General features: G+C 42.9%; 1 protein-coding gene across 1 annotated transcript in view; it reads left to right on the plus strand.

Moving 5' to 3' along the window:
* Positions 1-546: 546 nt before the first annotated feature.
* Positions 547-22720, plus strand: part of Pdcd1lg2 (programmed cell death 1 ligand 2) — a 62009-nt gene continuing 39835 nt past the window's right edge. The window contains exons 1-2 of the mRNA NM_021396.2: positions 547-769; positions 11999-12066. Coding sequence (NP_067371.1) covers positions 12012-12066 — 55 coding nt within the window. The 5' untranslated portion in view covers positions 547-769; positions 11999-12011. The remainder of the gene's footprint in view (positions 770-11998; positions 12067-22720) is intronic.

Genomic DNA, 22720 nt, shown 5'->3' on the forward strand with positions numbered 1-22720 from the left:
GGATGGGGCCATGTAAAAATGGGGTGGTGCTCTACAAAGCAAGGGATGCCCAAGACTGCCATGTAGCTACCTGGTGGGAAGCCATGGAGAAGTTGGGAAGTGTTCTTGTTGTATTTATTTTCTCTATTTCTCTGTGTGTGTGTGCATGTGGGCATACCTTTGTGTGATGCACTTGTGAGTGTGAATATGGAGACCCGAGGGTAATGTCAGAGAATCATATTCCACCTTATTCAATGAGGCCAGGTCTCTCAGTCAGACCCGGAGCTTGTGATAATGGCTAGTCTCATTAGCCAGCTTGCTGTGGGGAATCCCTGGTACATGTGGACCAGGGGTACAGCTAAAGGGCAGCTGACAAGAACAATGGCTCTAGGGTGCCTGGCAGGTAAGCGGCTTGAGAGAGCCTAAAGATAAAACAGAACTGTTGAAAACAAAACCAAAGTATGCTTCCAGGCAGCATGCTCCAGTTCCTCAGAAACCATTCTGGTTTGAATGACACCCCACACCCCCGCTTTTTCTTTTTAACAGGAAAACAGCTTCAAGGATCGTGACCACATCATTTTTGTTCCCTTTGTTGGATATATCCTAATGTCAAATGTGGCATATCTTTGTTGTCTCCTTCTGTCTCCCAACTAGAGAGAACACACTTACGGCTCCTGTCCCGGGCAGGTTTGGTTGTCGGTGTGATTGGCTTCCAGGGAACCTGATACAAGGAGCAACTGTGTGCTGCCTTTTCTGTGTCTTTGCTTGAGGAGCTGTGCTGGGTGCTGATGTGAGTATGAAGTACATTGGGAACTTCTCTTACTTTCTGGGTTTGTGTTGTTGAGATGGGTGAGTCTGTTGTGCTGGGGGAACACTTTTTAAAAATCCTACTCTGAGAAATTGTGCTTACAATGAAATCATTCCTACCTTCCAAAGACCAGGTGTTTCAGTGTTTTTTATTCTTTTTTTTATTAGGTATTTTCCTCGTTTACATTTTCAATGCTATCCCAAAAGTCCCCCATACCCACCCCCCCCAATCCCCTACCCACCCACTCCCCCTTTTTGGCCCTGGGGTTCCCCTGTACTGGGGCATATAAAGTTTGCAAGTCCAATGGGCCTCTCTTTGCAGGATGGCCGACAAGGCCATCTTTTGATACATATGCAGCTAGAGACAAGAGCTCCGGGGTACTGGTTAGTTCATATTGTTGTTCCACCTATGGGGTTGCAGTTCCCTTTAGCTCCTTGGGTAATTTCTCTAGCTCCTCCATTGGGGGCTGTGTGACCCATCCAATAGCTGACTGTGATCATCCACTTCTGTGTTTGCTAGGCCCTGGCATAGTCTCACAAGAGACAGCTATATCTGGGTCCTTTCAGCAAAATCTTGCTAGTGTATACAATGGTGTCAGCGTTTGGAAGCTGATTATGGGATGGATCCCTGCATATGGCAATCACTAGATGGTCCATCCTTTTGTCACAGCTCCAAATTTTGTCTCTGTAACTCCTTCCATGGGTGTTTTGTTCCCATTTCTAAGAAGGGGCAAAGTGTTCACACTTTGGTCTTCGTTCTTCTTGAATTTCATGCGTTTAGCAAATTGTATCTTATATCTTGGGTATCCTAGGTTTTGGGCTAATATCCACTTATCAGCGAGTACATATTGTGTGAGTTCCTTTGTGATTGGGTTACCTCACTCAGGATGATGTCCTCCAGGTCCATCCATTTGCCTAGGAATTTCATAAATTCATTCTTTTTAATAGCTGAGTAGTATTCCATTGTGTAAATGTATCACATTTTCTGTATCCATTCCTCTGTTGAGGGGCATCTGGATTCTTTCCAGCTTCTGGCTATTATAAATAAGGCTGCTATGAACATAGTGGAGCATGTGTCCTTACCGGTTGGGACATCTTCTGGATATATGCCCAGGAGAGGTATTGCGGGATCCTCCAGTAGTACTATGTCCAATTTTCTGAGGAACCGCCAGACTGATTTCCAGAGTGGTTGTACAAGCTTGCAATCCCACCAACAATGGAGGAGTGTTCCTCTTTCTCCACATCCTCGCCAGCATCTGCTGTCACCTGAATTTTTGATCTTAGCCATTCTGACTGGAGTGAAGTGGAATCTCAGGGTTGTTTTTTATTCTTAATGAGCGTCTTCATGAGGTAAAGAACTTTCTGCATTAAAAAAAAGTTTCACTATAGAGAAAACTATTCTTGTTTGGGGCTTAAATTTGTTTTTATTAATATTGTACAGTGGTGGTGGTGGTGTGTGCCATAGCACATGTGTTGACCTCAAAGGACAACTTTGTGGAATTGGGTCTGTCTTTCTGCCTGTACTTTGTAGGGATGGAACTTAGACTTGGAAGGCCTTGACCCTTACCACCAAGCCATCTCAACAGCCTGAGGGGGGAAAAAACATTCTTAACATTGCCTCCCTCTGAGTTTTGAAGTTAACAGTTTAATAACTTTGAAACTCTACTTTTCTACATCTGACATCTGTGTGTGGTTATCCTTTTGGACAGCAGCCAATATTCCCATCTGGCCTGTGTTTACAAAGCAAGACTCTGAGAGTACACTATTAGAGAAAGAAAGAAACATGTTTAAATGATAATATTCCATGGTTCTAAACAATTTTTTATTTTTCTTCATTTTTAAAAAAATTTTAAAATTATAATATAATTACATCATTTCCCCCCCCCTTCCCCAAAATCCTGTACATCTTCTGCCTCGCTCTCTTTCAAATTTGAGGCATTTTTTTCATTAGCTATGGTTATATATATTTCTAAATACAACCTGCTGTGTGTGTGTATAGTTTTACTCATGTGTACGTTTTCCGAGCTGGCCATTTGGTATTGGATAACCAGTTGGCACAGTCCCAGCTTTCCGTAGTTGCGTATAGTTCATGGTGTAGGGATGAAGCCCTGAGGGTTTTCTCCTTTCTCCTTTGTCTCTTGTTATTGTCTTTCTTCAGCTCACATTTTGGCAGTTATGCTACTGAGACTTTATGGGTGTAAATTCTGACATTACTAGGAAATACAGTCTCACAGCAAACACCCTGGTCATCTGGCTTTTGTGATCTTTCTGCTCCATTTTCTCCCCTTCCAAGTATGAGGGCCCATTAACAATGAACATTGCTCTTGCAATGGAAAACTTGCTCTACTTACCTTTATTACCTGAGCTCTTTTCATCAACAGACTCTCTTCCTTGTCTGATGCTTCTGAGTGTCTTCTCTTCTGTCTCCATCTGCAAGTCATTCCATTGGCTTGGAATGCTTGAAGATTCTCTGAGCCCTGAGTGCACTGGATAGTGCCTGGCTGCAGTAGCCATTCTTGTTTGTCAACTTGACTCCCATCTGGCGTTAACTAAAACCTTAAAATGGAGGGATTTTTGCTTACTTTGAAGTGGGAAGATCTACTTCTAATCTGGATCTTTGAGGTAGGAAGACACACCTTTAATCCAGATTTTAATTCTCATCAAACCTGGGCCATGCCTTCTCTTCTATTAGAAGCCTATACAAGACATGAAGAAGAAAGCTTTTGCTCTTTGCCTGCTTGCTCTCACCTCTACTGGCAACCTATATAAGGACATGGAAGAAGGAAGTTTTCCTAGCAATTCTATTTCTTCACTAGCATTAGGGCCTACTTCTTCAGAATTCCAAGGTGTACTGAAAACCATCTAAGTCAACCAGCGTTGTGAACTCATAGATTCTTTGGACATTCCATTTTTATCCAGACATTGTTGGATTATCTGGATCACAACCTGCCTGCAAGCCATATATATATATATGGAGAGAGAGGGAGGGAGAGAGAGAAAGAGAGGGAGAGAGAGAAAGAGAGGGAGAGAGAGAAAGAGAGGGAGAGAGAGAGAGAAATATTCATTTTCTAAGTTCTGTTACTTTAGAGAACATTGACTAATACATTGGCCATGACCACAAGGATGCATTGAATGCTGTTATATTACTGTTTTAATATTTTTTTTCAGTAAAATGGTAGGCATACCACCAGAAATAAAGTGGAATATAAAACAAGAAGTTTGATTCTGATTTGAAAAGAAGATACTGGAAATGTCCCCAGATATTACTGAGGTACCACAAACTGAGGTACCACGCTTTAGAGTTGATTAGCCTTACAAGATAGTTTCAGTGTGTTCTTTTACTAAGACAGTATCTTCAGTCCCCAATATTAGCTAACACTTCCACGGTGGAACCGACATCTTTGTCTAGCCCTAAAACCTTCTGACCTTAAAGCCTCAGTCATCCTTGATGCTTCTCTTTTTCTCACCTATATGGCTGATCAGTTGCCAATTGTTTCTTCAAGTGTCCTGTGAATGGTCTTACTGTCTCTCCTTTCTCTCTCTTGCTTCCCCTTTCTGACTCTAAACAAAGATTTATGATGAAACATCTAGAAGACATTGATTCACTGAGTGGTAAACCTCCATTATACCCCTTCTCCAGTTACACACACACACGGACACACACACACACTGACACACACACACACTGACACACATACTGACACACACACACACACTGACACACATACTGACACACACACACACTGACACACACACACTGACACACACACACACTGACACACACACACACACTGACACACATACTGACACACACACACATACTGACACACATACTGACACACACACACACTGGCACACACACATACACTGACACACACACACACTGACACACATACTGACACACACACACACTGACACACACACACACACTGACACACATACTGACACACACACACACACACACACACTGACACACACACACACATACTGACACACACACATACACTGACACACACACACAATGACACACACACTGACACACACACTTATACACACTTACACACACACACTTTTCACACTGTTTTGGCATTTTAACTGTTTTGGGATGAAGGGCACTGCAACCTCATTATCCCTCTGCCTGGCACTAAGCACATTGTTGTTTGAATTTGAATTTCAGAAACCACTTTGTCTGTTGGCACTGCCCCTTCAGCTTTCCCATGCCTTTGCATTTCTGAGGCTTTTTATCTGAGCCTCTCAGGTGCCTACTCAAAGAACTTTCAGGTCAAATGTCTCAGAGCTATAAAAGCCACTTTAAGTCCCCCATCCCTAGGAAGTCTCCATATCTGTAGTCAGTTCACATGATGCTGGCTCTCTTAACACTCATGTTACACCAGCTTCTACCTGAGTGGGGTTTTTGACCTTCTAACTTATTATAATGTCTTTAGCTTGCACGGGTCTTTTCCTAAGTGGATCCTCTTACAAGTTCTCCACAGTCTGATAGAAAGACTCAAAAAAGCCAGTATGTATATTGGAGGAGCTTGGTGTTTATGGGATGGACAGTTGAGATGTAGTTTGAACTTAAGTATTCCATCCCATTAATAGAGATGAATACAAATTTAATAAGTTGTCTGTTGTAATAATATAATATCTGTCACCACAGATGATGGGCAGATATAAAGTCATGCAATTTCTAAACCTAAGACTGTCTGTTACCTCAGAAGTGATAATGGCAGTCAATGTGAAGAATAATTGATCATTTACAATGTATCATCCAAGCACCCACAAGCACTTCTGTACACTTGGTGAGGTTTGACCAAGACATGCAGGTGTTAGTGTGCTAGCGAACCTGATGATTTCTCGTAGCCACCTAATCACCATAGACTTAAGAAAAAATGAACACACAGCAAGAATAGATGGTAGGTCACTGACTTATAAAAAACATGTGGATTTTAGAAAGAATACTAAAAAGAAGGACTAGTCATCTGAACACTTCTCTTGTCTGTGTATAACAGTATTCGTGCAGCTGAAGGACTGGATGCTCTGAAATTATGAATTTATTCATTTTGGCTATATATTCACTCCATACACCCCCAAACTCTCCATCACTCCATACATCCCAGACTCCCCATCACTCCATACATCCTCCAGACTCCCCATCACTCCATACACCCCAGACTCCCCATCACTCCATACATCCCAGACTCCCCAGACCCTGCTTGCCTAGCTACAAAGCAGTCTGTTCTTCCTTCTATTCACTGTACTTGACTTTTGCTTTCCTAACTATAAGGGCTCTAAGTACATATTCGTTTAGAGGAAAAAAAATTGGTTCTCACTAAGAACTCCAAGGACAAAGGTCATATTTGCATTGCAAAGAGTTTTGAGACAAGTTTATGATGGAGGAGCTTAAGGTATCTGTGCTGGCAAGCTTGCAAGCATTGAAAAGGAATCACTCTCCACCAATGGAAACTCTTGCTTCCAAGTGGGCCTTTGTCTTAAGTAAGTCTTAGGATAATGATTGTCTACTTTGTGACTAGCTCATCCTGTTGTGGCCTTAACTTATAGGAAGTTCTTTCTCAAGTTTCTTTTTATCTAAAAGAAAAGGAATCCAACGGGGAGCCAGACTCATGGGTAAAAAATTGTGCGTGTCATTTATTATCTATCTAACAAACTTCTGAGACCTTACATGCCAGTAATGAGCTGTAAGTGATCATTATAGGTGACTAGGATACACTCAGGATACAGGAAACCACATAAGGCAACTAGAAAAGGGTTGTAATGAATGTAAAAGAGTTTAAGGCTTTTAACAAGACATATATGATGCCATACTAATCTTTAAAAACTTACAAAGAAACTGAGGTAAAGTTAACTTACAAAGAAACTGAGATAAAGTTAAAAAAATTTATTTTTACAAAGTAAAATGAGATTAGATTTTCGCAACCACCATGAGTTCCTGTTCATGGAAAGGGCATGGGTCATTATGTGACCGAGAGGTAAGAGAGACCAGGGCAGGAAAAGCATTTAAAGGCTGTCCTAAGAAAAACTTGACTTGAAAACAATAGCACTTGTGTTTTAAAATAATTACCCTGGCTGCTGTATTGGGAATCAAATGTCAGATAATGAGATTAGGTAGGGTCTTGGAATCCTACTATCAGAAAGGTGCAGAAATCACCACAGGAGATGATAATGTCCCAGATGGTACGGAATCTCTGGGGTGGTGAGAAGTGATTAGGCTCTGAAGATCAGTGAAGAGACAGCCTATAGGACTAGCTGATGAATCAGACGCAGGGTGAGAGAAGAGTGAAGAATGGTTCCAGGATTGATGCTCTCTGCCTCAACAAGGCTGGTGTAGAGGGAGCCACAAAGGGGGAGCCAGCAGTGAGGAAGATGCACTAGGGTAGAATGAGAAGCAATGAGAATCAGAATTATGGTGATGCCACAGGAAAGCAGAAGGGACAGGGACCATCTAAGATGCACAGTGGGCGTAGAAGCAAGAGGGTGGGAGGAAAGTATGGAATGACTCCTAATATTCTGGCATGTGGTGGTGGTGGTGGTAGTAGTAGTAGAGTAGTAGTAGTAGTAGTAGTAGTAGTAGTAGTAGTAGTAGTAGTAGTAGTAGTAGTAGTAGTAGAGTAGTAGTAGGAGGAGGAGGAGGAGGAGTAGGAGGAGGAGGAGGAGGAGGAGGAGGAGGAGGAGGAAGAGAAGGAGGAGGAGGAGAGGAAATAAAGCACAAAGCTTTTCTAAGCTGTCTGATGTGTTAGAGGCTAATACATTTGTAACCTCAGATTTTGATTGCTTATGTGTCTGGGTTTAGAGTGTGCATTCTTACCCATTGCACAGACTAGTAGGACAGGCATTTGCAGGCTGGAAAGTACCTTTAGAACAGAGTCTGCCCCTTAGTGTTCCAAGAAGGCAGTGCTCCAGGAAAGTCCCCTTGGGTGGCTAAAGAAGAAAGGGAAGCTGAGCCAGTGGTGAGTGGCCCAGGAGCCTATTCATCACTAGAACTCTGGCTCTTGTCACCCTGTCACTGTCCAAAAGTGAGAACGTTGGCAAGTGCCAACTACTGTGCGTGAAGACAATAACTTTTCAAGTTATGCATTTTGTAAGGAAGACTTACATGGTCCAGACATGTTGCAATCAGTACCTCAGGTCTGTTGCTTCCCACTTTGTTCTTCCCATCTCTCATCCCTGATGCCATGCAGGCTGTGGCCTACGTGACCATTAAGCAGGTCCAATCTCTACCTCCAGCTTTATACTGTCTGCCCTTCCACATCTTGAGGAACTTCTCTGGGCACTCTAGCAGGCATTTCAGATCTAATGGATGTTCCTAGCCCTCTAGTGTCCTAATGACTCCATCCCTAAGCCCAGGAGGTCTGTATTTCCTTTTAATTACCTATACTGTCAGCAATGTCCTACAGGTGTTTTTTTGTTTTTTTTTTGTTTTTGTTGTTGTTTTGTTTTGTTTTCAAAAACATAGCTCTAAGAAAATGGGCTAGTCTATAACAGATCAGGCTTTATTGCTCACACACTTCGCTGGGTTCTCTCCTCAACCTTATCTGAAATACCGGATGTGGCTGACATCCTGTAGTTCAGTAAGTGGAGACTGAAGAGCCTAGAAATGTTAAGAGAGAATCTCTTCCTTCAAAAGAAACAAGCAAACAGACGGGAGTGGGCAGATGGTGAGGCAAGTGCCACCAACAGGCAGTGAGCGCTCAGCAAACATCACCTTCTGACCTTACTTGGTTACTCTGTTTAGCTTTGTAAAATGTGAAGGGGTTGGACAAAGTTTAAAAGACTCGGTTCTCCCTTTCACAGCGGTAACAATTGGCAACAAAGTTCTGGCTGGCTCGGCTTGCCTCTCACATCCACAGGTCTGACTGGCAGGAAAGAGAAAGAACGTCCTGCTGGTGAGCGAAGAAGCTGGATTTGGAAAGTGGTGAGACCTGGAGTAAAATCCAAGGTCACCCTCTGTGTCCTGCAGGCTGCAGCGTGTCCTATAATCAGAGTGCCTTTTTTTTTCAAATTATTTTAATTATTAGAATGTGTAACTATTAGAATGTAAAGCTTTTAAGTATGCAAATAAAAAGTTTAAAACCTTGGTATGGTGAGATAGCCTAGTGAGTCTAGATTCTTATTGAGCCAGCCTGGTGACCTAAGATCTATTCCTAAACCTCACACAACATGAAAGGAGAGCACCAACTTCATAAAGCTAGCTTCCAGATGCATACCATGGCACTTGCTCCTACACATGGCTTTGTTGCCAATAATAATAATTTTTTTTAATATTTCAGAATCTGAAAAAGAAAAGAAAACTGAAAGACTGCTTTTAGAGTTTGAAAGACAACATTGTTGAGATAATTATGGAACTGCTGAGTCAATGTAATTCCTAGCAAAGCACACCAGTTCCTTTTGTGCAGAATAGACAAGTCTACCCTAAAATTCATACAGAAACTCAAGAGAGAGAAATTCAAGGGAAAGGAGGAGGAAGGGCCAGAGGGAGGGGGAGAGAGAGGACTTCAGAAGGAACAAAGCTGACGGCCTTACTTCCTAATTTCAAACTTTTCACAAAGCTACAGTAAACGGCACTATGTGATGGGGGCAGAGAACAGACACAGACCTGAGCAACATGGATGCAAAGTCCAGGAATACACCCCACGTTTATCATCCAGGATGCTGGGATAATTCTACAGAGAAAGGACAGTTTAGTTTTTTAAAATAAATTTATTGGAGTATGTGCAAAAGAACCTTGCTCATACACAAAAATGAACTCAAAACAGATTAGAGACCCAGATATGAACAGAACAGACTTAGTTCTTATGAGAAAATGTTAGCAAGTAATAAACACATTTGGCTTATTATACAATGCAATATCTTCCCATTATGAAAGGAATAAAGTATTGATGTGTGCTGCACAACAGATAAACCTTACATCATGCTCAGTGCAAGAAGCAAGCCACAAAAGGTCAAGGGCTACTCAATGTCATTTCTATGAAATGTCAACACAAGCAGTTGACCAACACAGATGGACACCTGCCAGGATTCTGGAAAAAGGAAGGGGAAATGGGACTATTTCTGAGTGAATATGGTTCCTTCTTTTAGTGGTAATTAAGATTTGCCAAATTAAATAGTGGTGTTGGTTAGCCAACTCTATGCATATACTAAGCAGTCCAACTGAATGAATAGTGTGCCAAGAGTTTACATTAAGTTTATACGGCCTGCTTTTGTGTGTTAACAACATTTTAATAAAGCTGCTGAACATTTAAAAATAAATTTAATGAACACATCTTTAAAACCCTCCACAGATCACGCCCTCCACTAGCCCAGCACCCTAGTGCAAATGTATACAGTGCCCTCCTAAGGCTGCGTTGCAGCTCATCCTTCCAAAGCAGTCTACTCTCTAACCAAAGCACCGTCCTCTCTAAAAATGCAGACAAAGTCCCCGGGGCTCCAGAGCGAAGCCCTCCACCGGCTTACTGGCTCTGCTTTCCCGGGCCTGAGGCGTGCAGCTTACTCTGGCTAATAAAGCCTCAAGACAGAAGGGTTGACAGCAGTGTGTCTTCCCAGCTGGCTTCAAACATGAGCACTCTGTGGATGCAGAAAACCTGAGGTCAGAAGTGAAACAGGAGATGGAGCCACACTGAGCTAGAGCAGGGCCTGCCAGTCATACCTCCTGTCCCCTAGAGCAGGGCCTACCACACCTCCTGACCCCGGCAGACCTGAGAGCTCTCATAAAACACAGACACCCACCCAATCAAAATGGCTATCGTCAAGGAAACATCAAAACAACAGATATTGGCAAAGATGCAGGCAAAATTAACCCTTGCACACTGCTGATGGGAGTGTAAATTAGTACAGCCACTATGGAAATCAGCATGGATATTCCTTAATAAAACAACTAAAACTGGCACCACCATATGATCCAGCTGTTCCCCTCCTCCAAGTATACCCAGTGAAGTCTACGTCAGCTTCCAAATATTCATATATCCATGCTTATTGCTCTACCATTTATAGTAAGCAAGTTATGTTGCTGACCCAGGTGCTCACTGATAGATAAATGGAATATATATACATACATATGTATATATGCATATATGTATATATACATATATATGCATATACATATATATACATATATATGCATATACATATATATATATATATATGAATGATGATAGAACATTAGTCAGCCATAAGGAAGAATTCAATGCCATTTATAGAATTGCTAATGAGGAAGGGGGCAATGAGGAGATGGGGGAAGTGGCAGATCCAGTAAATGGACTAAACATAACCCAAAGTACATTATAAACATACCTGAAGAGTTACAATGAAATCCATTGTGTAAGACAATTAACAGTTAGCTGATAAAAGTCTTTATAACGTGGAGGTAAACATTTTCAGCATACAGACTCTACTAAGCTTCTTTGAGGTATATCTTAGAACAAGTAATAAAAATTAACCTCAATTTAATATGTCCAAAAGAATAAAAAGTGGGTCAGTCACGGTGACACTTGCCTGTAATCCTAGTACTTGAAAGTGGAAGCAAGATCAGGAGTTCAAAGTCAGCCTATGCTATGTAACATAGATAGAGGCCAGCCTAGACAATCTGAGACCCTGCTTCAACCCCCCCTCCAAGAAATAAGTAATTTGAAAGCTAATAATTAGAAAGCTCATTAAGAGACAAACCATACAACAGGCACGTTGGGGGTGGCAGCACTCAACAGCTTCATGCTTTCTGCTTAGTCAATTAATACATATTGATACACCAGCTCTGGTCTCCTGAGCCCTGTTCTCCGGGATCACGCTCCGCGAGTTCCAGTCCAGCTACAGATGATGGCTTATTATTAGGTAAACAAGACTGATTTTGGTACTGACTGAGCTTTAGAAAGTGACGTGGAGGCCCGCAAGGATACGGATGATTGCCAGTGTGGGTGGCTGTTGCTGTCCACCCTGCTCTCCAGAAAAGGCCATGCGAGGAGCAAGAAGAGCAGCTCATTTGAATTCAGAAAGAGTGTCGTCTTCCTCCTTGCTGTGCATAATAAGCTCTTCTCCAGAAAAGCAACCCGCAGCCTCTCTTCTTGTCTTTGCTCCTCCATTGTCACTTGCATCTCCCATAAGATTGGATTCTGAGTCATTACCCTGCTCTTGGGATGAGTTAAACTCTCAGAGACTGAAAAAGCGCGCGCGGAGCCCTGAGACTCTCAATTGTCTGTTTCAGATTGACACAGACCATGCTGCTCCTGCTGCCGATACTGAACCTGAGCTTACAACTTCATCCTGTAGCAGGTAGGAACGGAAGATGGGAGGGTCCTGGGGACGATGAGCAGGTGGTGGCTCCTAGCCAAAGCCGGAAATGAGTATCTGTGGGCATTCTTTTAGAGGGAGTGTGGTTACTGGATATTTCAAGTAGCGAAAAGAATACTTTCCAGGGTATTATTGATCCATCTCTCCCCACTACCCAATGCTTGCAATGAATTACATGTGTCTGAACGAACTAAGAGGCCGCTTCCTTTAATGTAAGGTGCCAAGCAGCTACCCTTTTGCCCTCTATCAGGGACAGTGACTGAGGCAAACATAGAGCACTTCGTTACTCATGTGAGTTTTTTTTAACAAGCAATGGCGGCAGCCACTGGTCATTTAATACCATAACGTAGACTTGAATTGGAAACTCGGAGACAATAGACCCCCAATGAAAACTCAGTCAGAAGGCTATGCCTTTGAACTTGATGGGACATACCGTGGAGGATGTGGTTTAGAAGGGAGAAAGTTGTTTCAGAATTGATTATTTCCCTGGGGAAGGCATTTCAGATCACTGGTGTGTGCCATCAGGGCTGCAGTACCAAGAGAACATTGGGTTTAAAAAAAAAAAAAAAAAAAAAGCAACAGTTGTGGGGCTAAGGGTGTGGCTGCTCCACAGCAGGAGCGTGAGGCTTTCCTTGAGGGGAATCATGGGAAAGTGGTACTTTGGCGTTGGATAGCCTTTTGATAAGTGGCTGTCTCCTCTCCCATCTCATTCTGTCCGGGGGGTCAGCCCACGCTTCTCTTCCACGCTTCTCATTCTTTCCCTGTGGGCTGCTTAGGAAATGAAGGAGCTAGGGAAACAGGGATGGCAAGTTTTGGTTTTGTTGTTTTAATATTTTTGTTTTTTGTTGCGCCGCCCCGCCGCGCCACCCCCCCCCCCAACACACACACACACACACACACACACACACACACACACACACACACACACACACACACTGGCACTCTCTGTAGGGGAAGGACTGTTTCTTTTAAGAAAAGCAGCACTAGGCAATCACAGTCTTTATGAGCTCTGACGTATGTTGAGGGAGCGGGAAGGATGGTGGAAGCAAGGTATGCTTACATTCACACAAGGACGGATATGTGGCAATGTGCAAGGCAGCTTATGTCTCATTCAGTCTTCACAACACTCATTTGGCAAGGAGAGAGGCTGAGACATGGGAAGGTGTTTCAATGTGCCCGAGATGACATAGTTAGTTACTAGGTGGCATATGAAAGATTTTCACACGCTGATATCCTTTCTGCCCTTCCCCTGCCCCTATTATAGTGCTAACAGTACTAAATAAATTATGACAGTAGACAATAAATTGTGAATCGTCTAACTGGGGGTGGGATTTTTACATAAGTTTTAAAATGGAGATATATATTTTTCTGTTTTCCAATTAGATATTTTCTTTATTTATATTTCAAATTTTGTCTCCTTTCCTCTCCAAAAACCTCTCTATCCCCCCCCCCCATGCTAACCCACCCACTCCCTGTCCTGCCATTCTCCTACACTGGGGCATTGAGCCTTCACAAGGTCAAGGGCCTCTCTTCTCATTGATGTCCCACAAGGCTGTCCCTCTGCTACATATGCGGCTGAAGCCTTGAGTCCCTCCTTGTGCACTCTTGGTTGGTGGTTTAGTCCCTGGCAGCTCTGGGGGTACTGGTTGGTTCATAATGTTGTTCCTCCTATGGGGCTGCAAACCCCTTCATTTCCTTGGGTCATTTCTCTAGCTTCTCCATTGGGAACTCTGTGCTCAGTCCAATGGTTGGCTATGAGCCTCCACTCCCGTACTTGTCAGGCACTGGCAGAGCCTCTCAGGAGACAGCTATATCAGGCTCCTGTCACCAAGCACTTGTTGGCATCCACAGTAATGTCTGGGTTTGGGAACTGTATATGGGATGGATCCCCAGGTGGGACAGTCACTGACTGGCCTTTCCTTCAGTTTCTGCTCCAAACTTTGTCTCTGTGTCTCCTCCCATGGGTATTTTGATCCCCCTTCTAAGAAGGACTAAAGTATCCACACTGTGGTCTTCCTTCTTCTTGAGCTTCATATGAATCTGTGAATTGTATCTTGGGTATTCTGAACTTCTGGGCTAATAGCCACTTATCAGTGAGTGCATATCATGATTGTTCTTTTGTGATTGAGTTACCTCACTCAGGATGATATTTTCTAGTTCCATCCATTTGCCTAAGAACTTCCTGAATCAATCATTTTTAATTGCTGAGTAGTACTCCATTGTGTAAATGTACCACATTTTCTTGTTCAAGGACATCTGGGTTCTTTCCAGCTTCTGGCTATTATAAATAAGGCTGCTATGAACATAGTGAAACATGTGTCCTTATTACATGTTGGAGCATCTTCTGAGTATATGCCCAGGAGTGGTATAGCTGGGTCTGCAGGTAGTACTATCTCCAATTTTCTGAGGAACTGCCAAACTGATTTCCATAGGGGTTGTACCAGCTTGCATTCCCACAGCAATAGAGGAGTGTTCCATATCCTTGCCAGCATCTGCTGTCACCTGAGTTTTTGATCTTAGCCATTCTGACTGGTGTGAGGTGGAATCTCAGGGTCATTTGATTTGCATTTCCCTGATGACTAAGGATGTTGCACATTTCTTTAGGTGCTTCTCAGCCATTCGGTATTCTGGAGATATGTTCTAATGTGTATTCTGAGCATTTCACAAACCAAAACATATGTTATGAGTTGTGTTGATGAATTAATAAAAAGAAAACCCAAACAGCATGTTTTGCTCGCTCAGTAAACTTAGAATTCCTGTCTACTCTTTCTTTGCAAAACATTTTTATTAAAATGAGTGTTAAATTAGAACGCCTCCTTGTGTGTTTTAACCGCATCGTTATGTGTCTTTCTAATTAAGGTATTTTGATTTCTTAGAAAGCTATTGGTGGGGCACCTAGAAAACAAAGCTTAGGAATGCTGGTGGTTATTCAATGGTGATTGAAAGGGAAAAGGCCTGGGATAGGGAGGAAAAGGGAAACTACAGTATCATTGTGTGTTTGTTTAGGCTTTTAAATAGAAACTGCGCATTCAGGTATTATTTACAAAATACAAAGTACAAAAATTTAAAGAATATAGGAGAGTTTTTAAAAGATCCTGAGAGTAGGGGGGCTATGATACTCATTGCCTGAGAGGACTCCCTGGTTATCACGGGGGCGGGAATGATGACCCCAATTCTGTAATTGCTTGGTGTGTAGCCCTTGACCCGTATCTTCCCTGAACAAAACAGTTCCTACCCAGGAGTTATCCGGATATGATTCCTCATTACCCTCTATGCATAAATTTCTAGGTTTAAATTTTAAAAAATGCTTAGCGGATCATTTAGTCGTTACAGACAGACAGTAGCATTCCTAATGCTCTAAAATAGAGAAATCACGGTCCACGGCAAGGATATGTTATTATAAGCATGGAAGTAAATACACAAACAAGCTGCTGCATCCGTAAAACACCCAGGAGGAAGGATGACACACAGCACAATGCCTTTTTCCTAAGTCTGCTGTTGGAGCATCCCTCAATAATTAGGTGAAGCTGAAACAAGCAAGACATCGAGAAGCACCGGCCTCAGTATCAGTTACCTCTGGAAGCAGTAGAGGTGTCATTAGTTATGCTCTAGTTCTTGGATGAGGGGTGGGCTCCTGGATGCTCATTTTACTTACAGGAATTGCGTTAATAACTCTCCTATAAATCACCCTGCTGTAAGATATGCCACGGACACCGAAAACCACACAAAACAGATACAAACTTGACCTGACCAAACACTGCTGGAAATACCCCCAGAGTGTTCATCGCCCCCCACCCCCAAGAACTACCCCTCTACAGCCCAAGCAGGCTGCTCCTCAAAGCCCTGCTCATGTCCTCATTGTTACGGCCCTGATCTTCATAAAAACAATTGGCTACCGATGATTAAAAGAAATCTTTTTTTGGGGGGGGGGGTGTTTCGAGACAGGGTTTCTCTGTATAGCCCTGGCTGTCCTGGAACTCACTTTGTAGACCAGGCTGGCCTCAAACTCAGAAATCTGCCTGCCTCTGCCTCCCGAGTGCTGGGATTAAAGGCGTGTGCCACCATGTCCGGCTTTAAAAGAAATCTCTTAAAGCATTCAGACAGTATACGTTCTTTGTAGATTCCAAGTCAGCAAATGGAAGCAACCCCAGGTTTTAAGCAACTATATATTTTACTGAACACACTATAGTCTATTTACCTAGTTGATGGGCATTGCAGCTATTTCAGTGTCTGGGCTAAGTGAACCCCTGCAAGACTGTAGAGAAGCCTGAATTGTTCTGATTTCATGATCCATTAATTATCAACTCTTTCCTTATGTATATTCTGTAGGTATACTGTTGTGTTTTATTAAAAAAAGATAAAGAAGCCAGGGATATGTCTGATGGAGGTGTGGTATGGTGTGGGAGAAGGGGGTGCCTCTGTGGGCCCATGCTGAGACATCCCTTCCCTTTGAGGGACCAGTCATACTATGGTATAGCATAGAATAGAGTTTATTCAGGGCATAGGGAGGGGAGTTGAGGGGGTAGTAGAGACAGAGAAAGGCAGAGAGCGAAAGAGAGGAGGTGTGGGAGAGGTAGCAGGAAAGGGAGAGAGGAAGAAAGAGGAGGAGTAGAAGCCAGTCATGAACATATGGAGAGAAGAGGGGGAGGGGAATGAGGAGAGAAAGCACAAGAGAGGGTAGAGAGGAAGAGAAGAGCAAGAGCAAGAGAGAGGAGGGGGCAAGCAGCCCCTTTTATAGTGAGTCAGGCACACCTGGCTGTTGCCAAGTAACTGTGGGGCAGAACCTAGAAGAAATGCCAATATATACTATCTATAAAGATTTAACAGAATTAGCGATACATTTTTATATTAAAAGTATTTAAGTTTATATTCAGTAAAATTCACCTTTTCACTAAGGGAAAAATAACTGTGTATTTTGACAAATACATGGTCATGTAATGGCCTCTGCAATCAAAGTGGGATTAGATAGTCTTTATGTAATTACTTATTTTTTATTATTAATATACATTAGATTATATTGTTTAGTGGAATTCACTGTGATATGCCCACACATGTGCACAGCATAGTCTGCAGACACTTGGCTATCTGCCTTCTTTCTCTTAGTGTAATGCATTTGAGGTTCATGCGTGTTGCAGTCTTTATCAATGGCTTATTTCTGTTTGTTACTGAGCGGTGTGTGCTCTGTGATCCAGTCCCCAGTTGTAGGGCACTTGGGCTATTTCCCATTTCTGGTGAGTTTAAATAAAGTTGCTATAGATGTTTGCAAATAGGTTTCTGCATGGACATGCATTTTGGACTTGTTAGCTATATTGAATTTCTAGACCCTGTGGCCATTATAAACAAATGTATAGGAAATTCTTAGATTTCCATGGCAGTTGTACCAACTTTACACCGTCATCAGCAGTGTCTGAAAGTTTCAGTTGGCCCTGGTAGCAACATTGCCGTGTTGGACCTCTGTTACCCCCACAGATGCATGGAAATACCTTGCTGTGGTTGTAGCTTTCAGTTTTCCAGTGGCCAATGATGCTAAGCACATTTTAATGTGCTTATTGTCTAATCGCGTATCTTCTTTGGTAAACTACGTATGGAAATCATCTAATAATTTTTAATTTGGGTTCTTCGTTTTCTGGCAAAGCGTCGAGTATTCCTTATTTATCTGAGATATAAGTCTATTATAAGGTATATGGCTTATGGATATTATCTCTCAGCTTGTTTTCCATTCTTTGAACAAGGCTTCATGGACATACTCACTGTGGTCTGACTTAAGGGTGTCATGTTTCGTGTCCCACACTTTTGATCTCTCAGCAGCTCAAATCGAAAGGATTCTTTCCTAACATCTCATAGCTGTTCACGCTACATTTAGGTCTGTAATCAAGTTTGAGCTAGTGTCTATACAGCATATGGGAGTGCAAGTCAAAGACCTAACAATGTTCACCCACTGCGGCCCCACTGTTCTCCGTCATTTCTTCAGAGGGAAGCACCTTTGACTCTTTATCACAAAGCAATAGTTCATAGTTGTGTGGGTCCACTGACCCTCCTTAAGCTAATTTTGAATCTTTGGTCCGTGGCATGTGCCCAGCTTTTTGTGAGTATCCTCTTCTTTTGATTCTTGTAACTTTACAGTTAATTTACTTTTTGTGTCTTTTATTGCAAAATCTAAAACTATCTTGTAGTCCAGATGTATTGAACAGATAGTATTTATTTTTATATTTATGTCTTCGGCAGAAACAAACCCGTACTTTGTATCATGGAGGTTTCCCTCCTTTACTGCCCTTTATCTTCCAGATGTGGACAGAAGCAGGTAGGGGTGGAGAGGGAGAATTTGGCCATGATGCTGCTTGAAGGACTCTGGTGCAGAGCACACCCCACTCATTCTGATTGTCAATGACTCTTGATATGTATGAGTATGATGGCTAATATTGATAATTGGCTTGCGATTCAGAACCACCAAGAAAACATACCTGTAAGTGTGTCTTTGAGGGTGTTTCCAGAAATGTTTAACTGAGCAAGAGAGACTCACCCTGAGCGTGGATGGCACTGTGCTGTGGGCTGCCATCTTGGACTGAATAAAAGGGAGAGAGTAAGTTGAAATGAGTGTCCTGACTGCAGGCGCAGTGTGACTGCTCCTGCTGCCAGGCCTTTCCTGCTGTGATAGGCTGTACCTCCTTGAACTGTGAGCCAAGGCAAGCCAAGCCCTTCCTTCCTCATGTTGCTTCTTGTCAGCTATTCCTCCACAGCAGCGATGCAAACAGGAAATAAGACAGCAAAGGAATGGACCCTGGCCAGGGTAGGATTTCTACAGTGAAGGATGTCCTGTGAGATGCTCACACACAGAGCCACAGAGCATGAGTCTAGTTCACAGAACAGTTTTCTGAAGAGTAGGGACTTTGTGAAAAACCTCCCAGTCCCTTCTCATATTTTAAGTACACTGTATAGGAAGGCAAAAAAGAAAAGTAAATTTCTGTTGTTCAATAGAAAAAAGTTCAAAATTAGCCTAACAAGGAAACTATCTTGGGAGAGAATGCAAATGATTTGTTTTGTGTTTCCTGGAGATGTGACAGGTGCCAGCTGTCACCAAGGCCTGTTTTCAAAATGCTAAATTGACCTCAGGATCAAAAAAAAAGACTCCCAAATTATCTAAGTTGGGTGTCCTTTGATCGCTTCGGAAGTTCAGGTCTAGATTGAAGCTTAATTTAGTTCCTGCACAGCAAATGAAATGTAAGAGAAAACACAGTTACCTTACCACAAAGCCAAACGTTTACCTGCCTCAGTCTTAGGTGCTGTCTACTCTTGCTGGCAGTAGCTGGTAGAGTCGCAGCCGAGTCATCAGAGCAGAGAGAGGAGAGCGAATTATAGCTAGAGATGAATTTGTGTTCCATTTCCATAGACACCACTCAGTGGCCTTAAGCAAACTGTTCTTCTTAAAACCTGTCAAATACGAACAGTATCACCTACTAAGGAGGGATGACAGAGGACCAATCAGAGGATAGAAGAGTCCCTGGGTGTTGGGACCAGTGTGTTTAATAAAGGTTAACTATCACTCTTTCCCCAGTTACACAGTGTCCTAAGTCTGCCTCACAGATCCTGGGTTTTAGGTTTGGGGCAAGCCTGAGAGACTGTGTTTCTAATTAGTGCTCAGGTGACGCTGAAAGCAACGTTTCAGGTGGCAAGGTGGTCGTCGGTGTTTGCAACTGCAGATGTTTGATCTGCCTAGTTAGACTTATTCAATACTGTCTGCAAGTTAGAAGCTCCAGGGAAACGGCAAGACGAATGTCTGCTTACCCCAATAATAACTTCATCTAAAGAATGCGAATTAGGGTTTGGGCATTAATATTTTTTTCTAAGAAAAAAAAAAGTCTTTGCTATGGTCTATGGTCTAGATATATGTTCCTCAAAGGTTCCTGTTCCCTTATACCTCCAGGGCAGTGGTGTAAGCTTTAAGAGGTAGGGTCTAACAGAAGTTAATTAAATCCCAAACGTCCACACTGATAAAAAGAGTCCCATCTGTCTTTGAAGAGTGGGTAGTTATAACGGGAAACTACCCCAAGAGTATGGCCATCCCTTTCTGCTTCTTCACACAGGCAGGGCTGTGTGCTGGCGCCAAGCTTCTTGGAGCCCCCACCACCAGAATCTTGAACTTCAGTACACAGCACACAGGTATTTTGTTAAAGCAACCATGAGTGGGCAGAGGCAGTGTCCCAGAAGGCTCCTGTGTCAGACTGGCTGAGGCCTTCTGCTTGGTTAGTCTAACCCGCTGACAGCCAGCCCTGAGAAAGAATTGTGTACAGAATCCATTACAAGTGGTTTCATTTCCTCTGTGATTCACAAAAAAGCTGAAAGTTATAGAATTTCAAACGTATGTTGCATCTCCTAAACTACCCATTTTGTGAGAAATCAAGCCCAAAGCTTTGCATGTCTTGGAAGCTATACCTGAGGTGAAGTTAGTCTAAGTAACAAGTCTCAGTCATTGTGAAGTATTCCGATGCACGGTTTGTCAGGTCATTGTTCTTTCCTCTTGTAAATACTACCCCCAAGCCCCCAAAAGTCACCTATCTGAAAGGTAAAATGTATTTCTAAAGCTCAAGGCATTTATTCTGCAAGGGGTGGGGGTGGAGTGGGGTTGAAAAAAAAAGAGAAGCCATGTGTTTATAAAAGGTTGGGGCAGGGGATGAGGGAAGTTCTGCGGTAATGACAGGGGAGTTCCAGAGGAAGTTATGGGCTCTCTCTCCTCTCTCATGAGAAAAAAAAGATAGAGCGGTAAACAGCTTAGCTGTTAACACATCTCCAAATCTACCCAGCCAGTTATCTTCCTTGCACACTCCTCTTTCCCCTTCACCACCTCTCTCCTTGTTTTCCGTTTGGGCATCTGAAATTTAAAAGGGGAAACAGACTTTAGTAGTAGTAAATTCCTAAGCTAAATGCTCAGAAAATAGCTTAGTATATCTTTGATGAGGGATGATTATGCTTCCCGCCCCCTAGGGAGCCGCAGAGTGGATTTGAAACAAAGTATCTTTTAGTTACAAGTGAGTGAAGGGTTTAGAGATGATTTCTGATTTAGTCACTTTTCTCCCTGGCTGGTACCTAAGTAACAGCCTGGCAGAAGCGACCTTAGGGAGAAGGGTTCATTTTGTTTCACCATTGGAGAGGACACAGGAGTCCACAGTGGTTGGGAAGGCGCGGTAGCAGATGTGAGGCAGCTGTCACATCAGGAAGCAGGAAGAAAGGGATGCTGACGCTCAGCTAACTTTCTCGGTTTTACTTAACCCAGGACCCCAGTCCATGAGATGCTGTCACTCCCAGGCGGATCTTCCCTGCTCAGTTAAGACTCCTAGGTGTTTCAAAATCCCATCGAATTAAGACTTAATCATCACAGTTCTCCTAAGAATGGATCTAAACACTAAGTACATAAGAACTTGTTATTTCAGCATGCAAAGGACTCTACAGAATGGAATCATACAGGAATTCCTGAGCTACATCCTTTTTTTTTTTACTAGTATGATCCGAGGGTCTTTTCAGCCTGATCCAGCAAGGACACGCATGATTTACATTGTTTTGCATAGAAGCATATACCTTAGAGCCTTTCTCCTGGGCCCCATGTTACACAAACAAATGCTGGGCATGTGTGCATCTCCTCCACACTACAGATCTGTGTAAAATGTGCATTAATGTTCTAGTTGTAGTCAAAGCAGAGAATGGAGGTAATAAACTGTCCAGTCATTTTTGGTAAAGCTCATTTGTGAAAATCACTGTCTGGTATGCTGGGTGGTAACCCACAGTTGCTGATTCGTGTGGTCTCTTGTGAAGTATGCCTCAGGGAGAAGTGAATGCAGGCAGGCTAGGAGTCTTCTCACCACGCTCCCCTTTCCCTCCCTGCTCCTCCAGAAGTGAGATTAATATTTTGGATACTTGAAAAATGCCAAAGCAAGCAATCTTATTCATTTCTAAGGTTTGAAGGATAATGGAAGTTTGAATTAAAAGAGACTGGCAAGCTGAGTATGGCCACACCCTGGCCACCCCAGCACGCAGGAGGCTGAAACAGGAAAGGTTTGAGTCCAAGACTATACAGAACTATGTAACAAGACCCTGTCTTATAACCAAAGATGATCCAAAAGTGAATTGCAATGTGAACATCAGCCAGCAGGAAAACCAAAAGGTTTTTGGAGTCAGGCCAGGGAACAGACAACCTTCCTGGTTAATTAAAATATTCTGGTTTGCCACAGTTGTGGTGGGCACCTAGAATCTGAGGACTCAGAAGGCTGAGGCAGGAGGAGGACGAGCTAACAGCCTGGGATACATAGTGAGACCCTGTCAGCGAGAGAAAGAAAAGAGAGAAAGGAGAAAGGACGAAAGCGAAGGGAGAGAGGGAAGAGGGAAGAGAGGGAGGGAGGGACAGACTATTCTGGCCAATAAAGTATGACTGTGCATTCCCTACATGAGTACTACTTTCCCAAGAATTAACCATCACCTGAAAGAACATTTTCTGAGTCCCTGCTGGCTGGCAGACACGGGTGATACACGTGCTCCACCTTGGTCAGATTTTCCCACAGAACCAAGAGATGGATATTTACCTCATACAGACAGATTCATAGAAGCTAAAAGCCAGCCCCTCCCCTGCTCCAAAGGTCCCTAACTAATC

Source organism: Mus musculus, chromosome 19 (assembly GCF_000001635.26).
Source record: "Mus musculus strain C57BL/6J chromosome 19, GRCm38.p6 C57BL/6J".
NCBI lineage: Eukaryota > Metazoa > Chordata > Mammalia > Rodentia > Muridae > Mus > Mus musculus.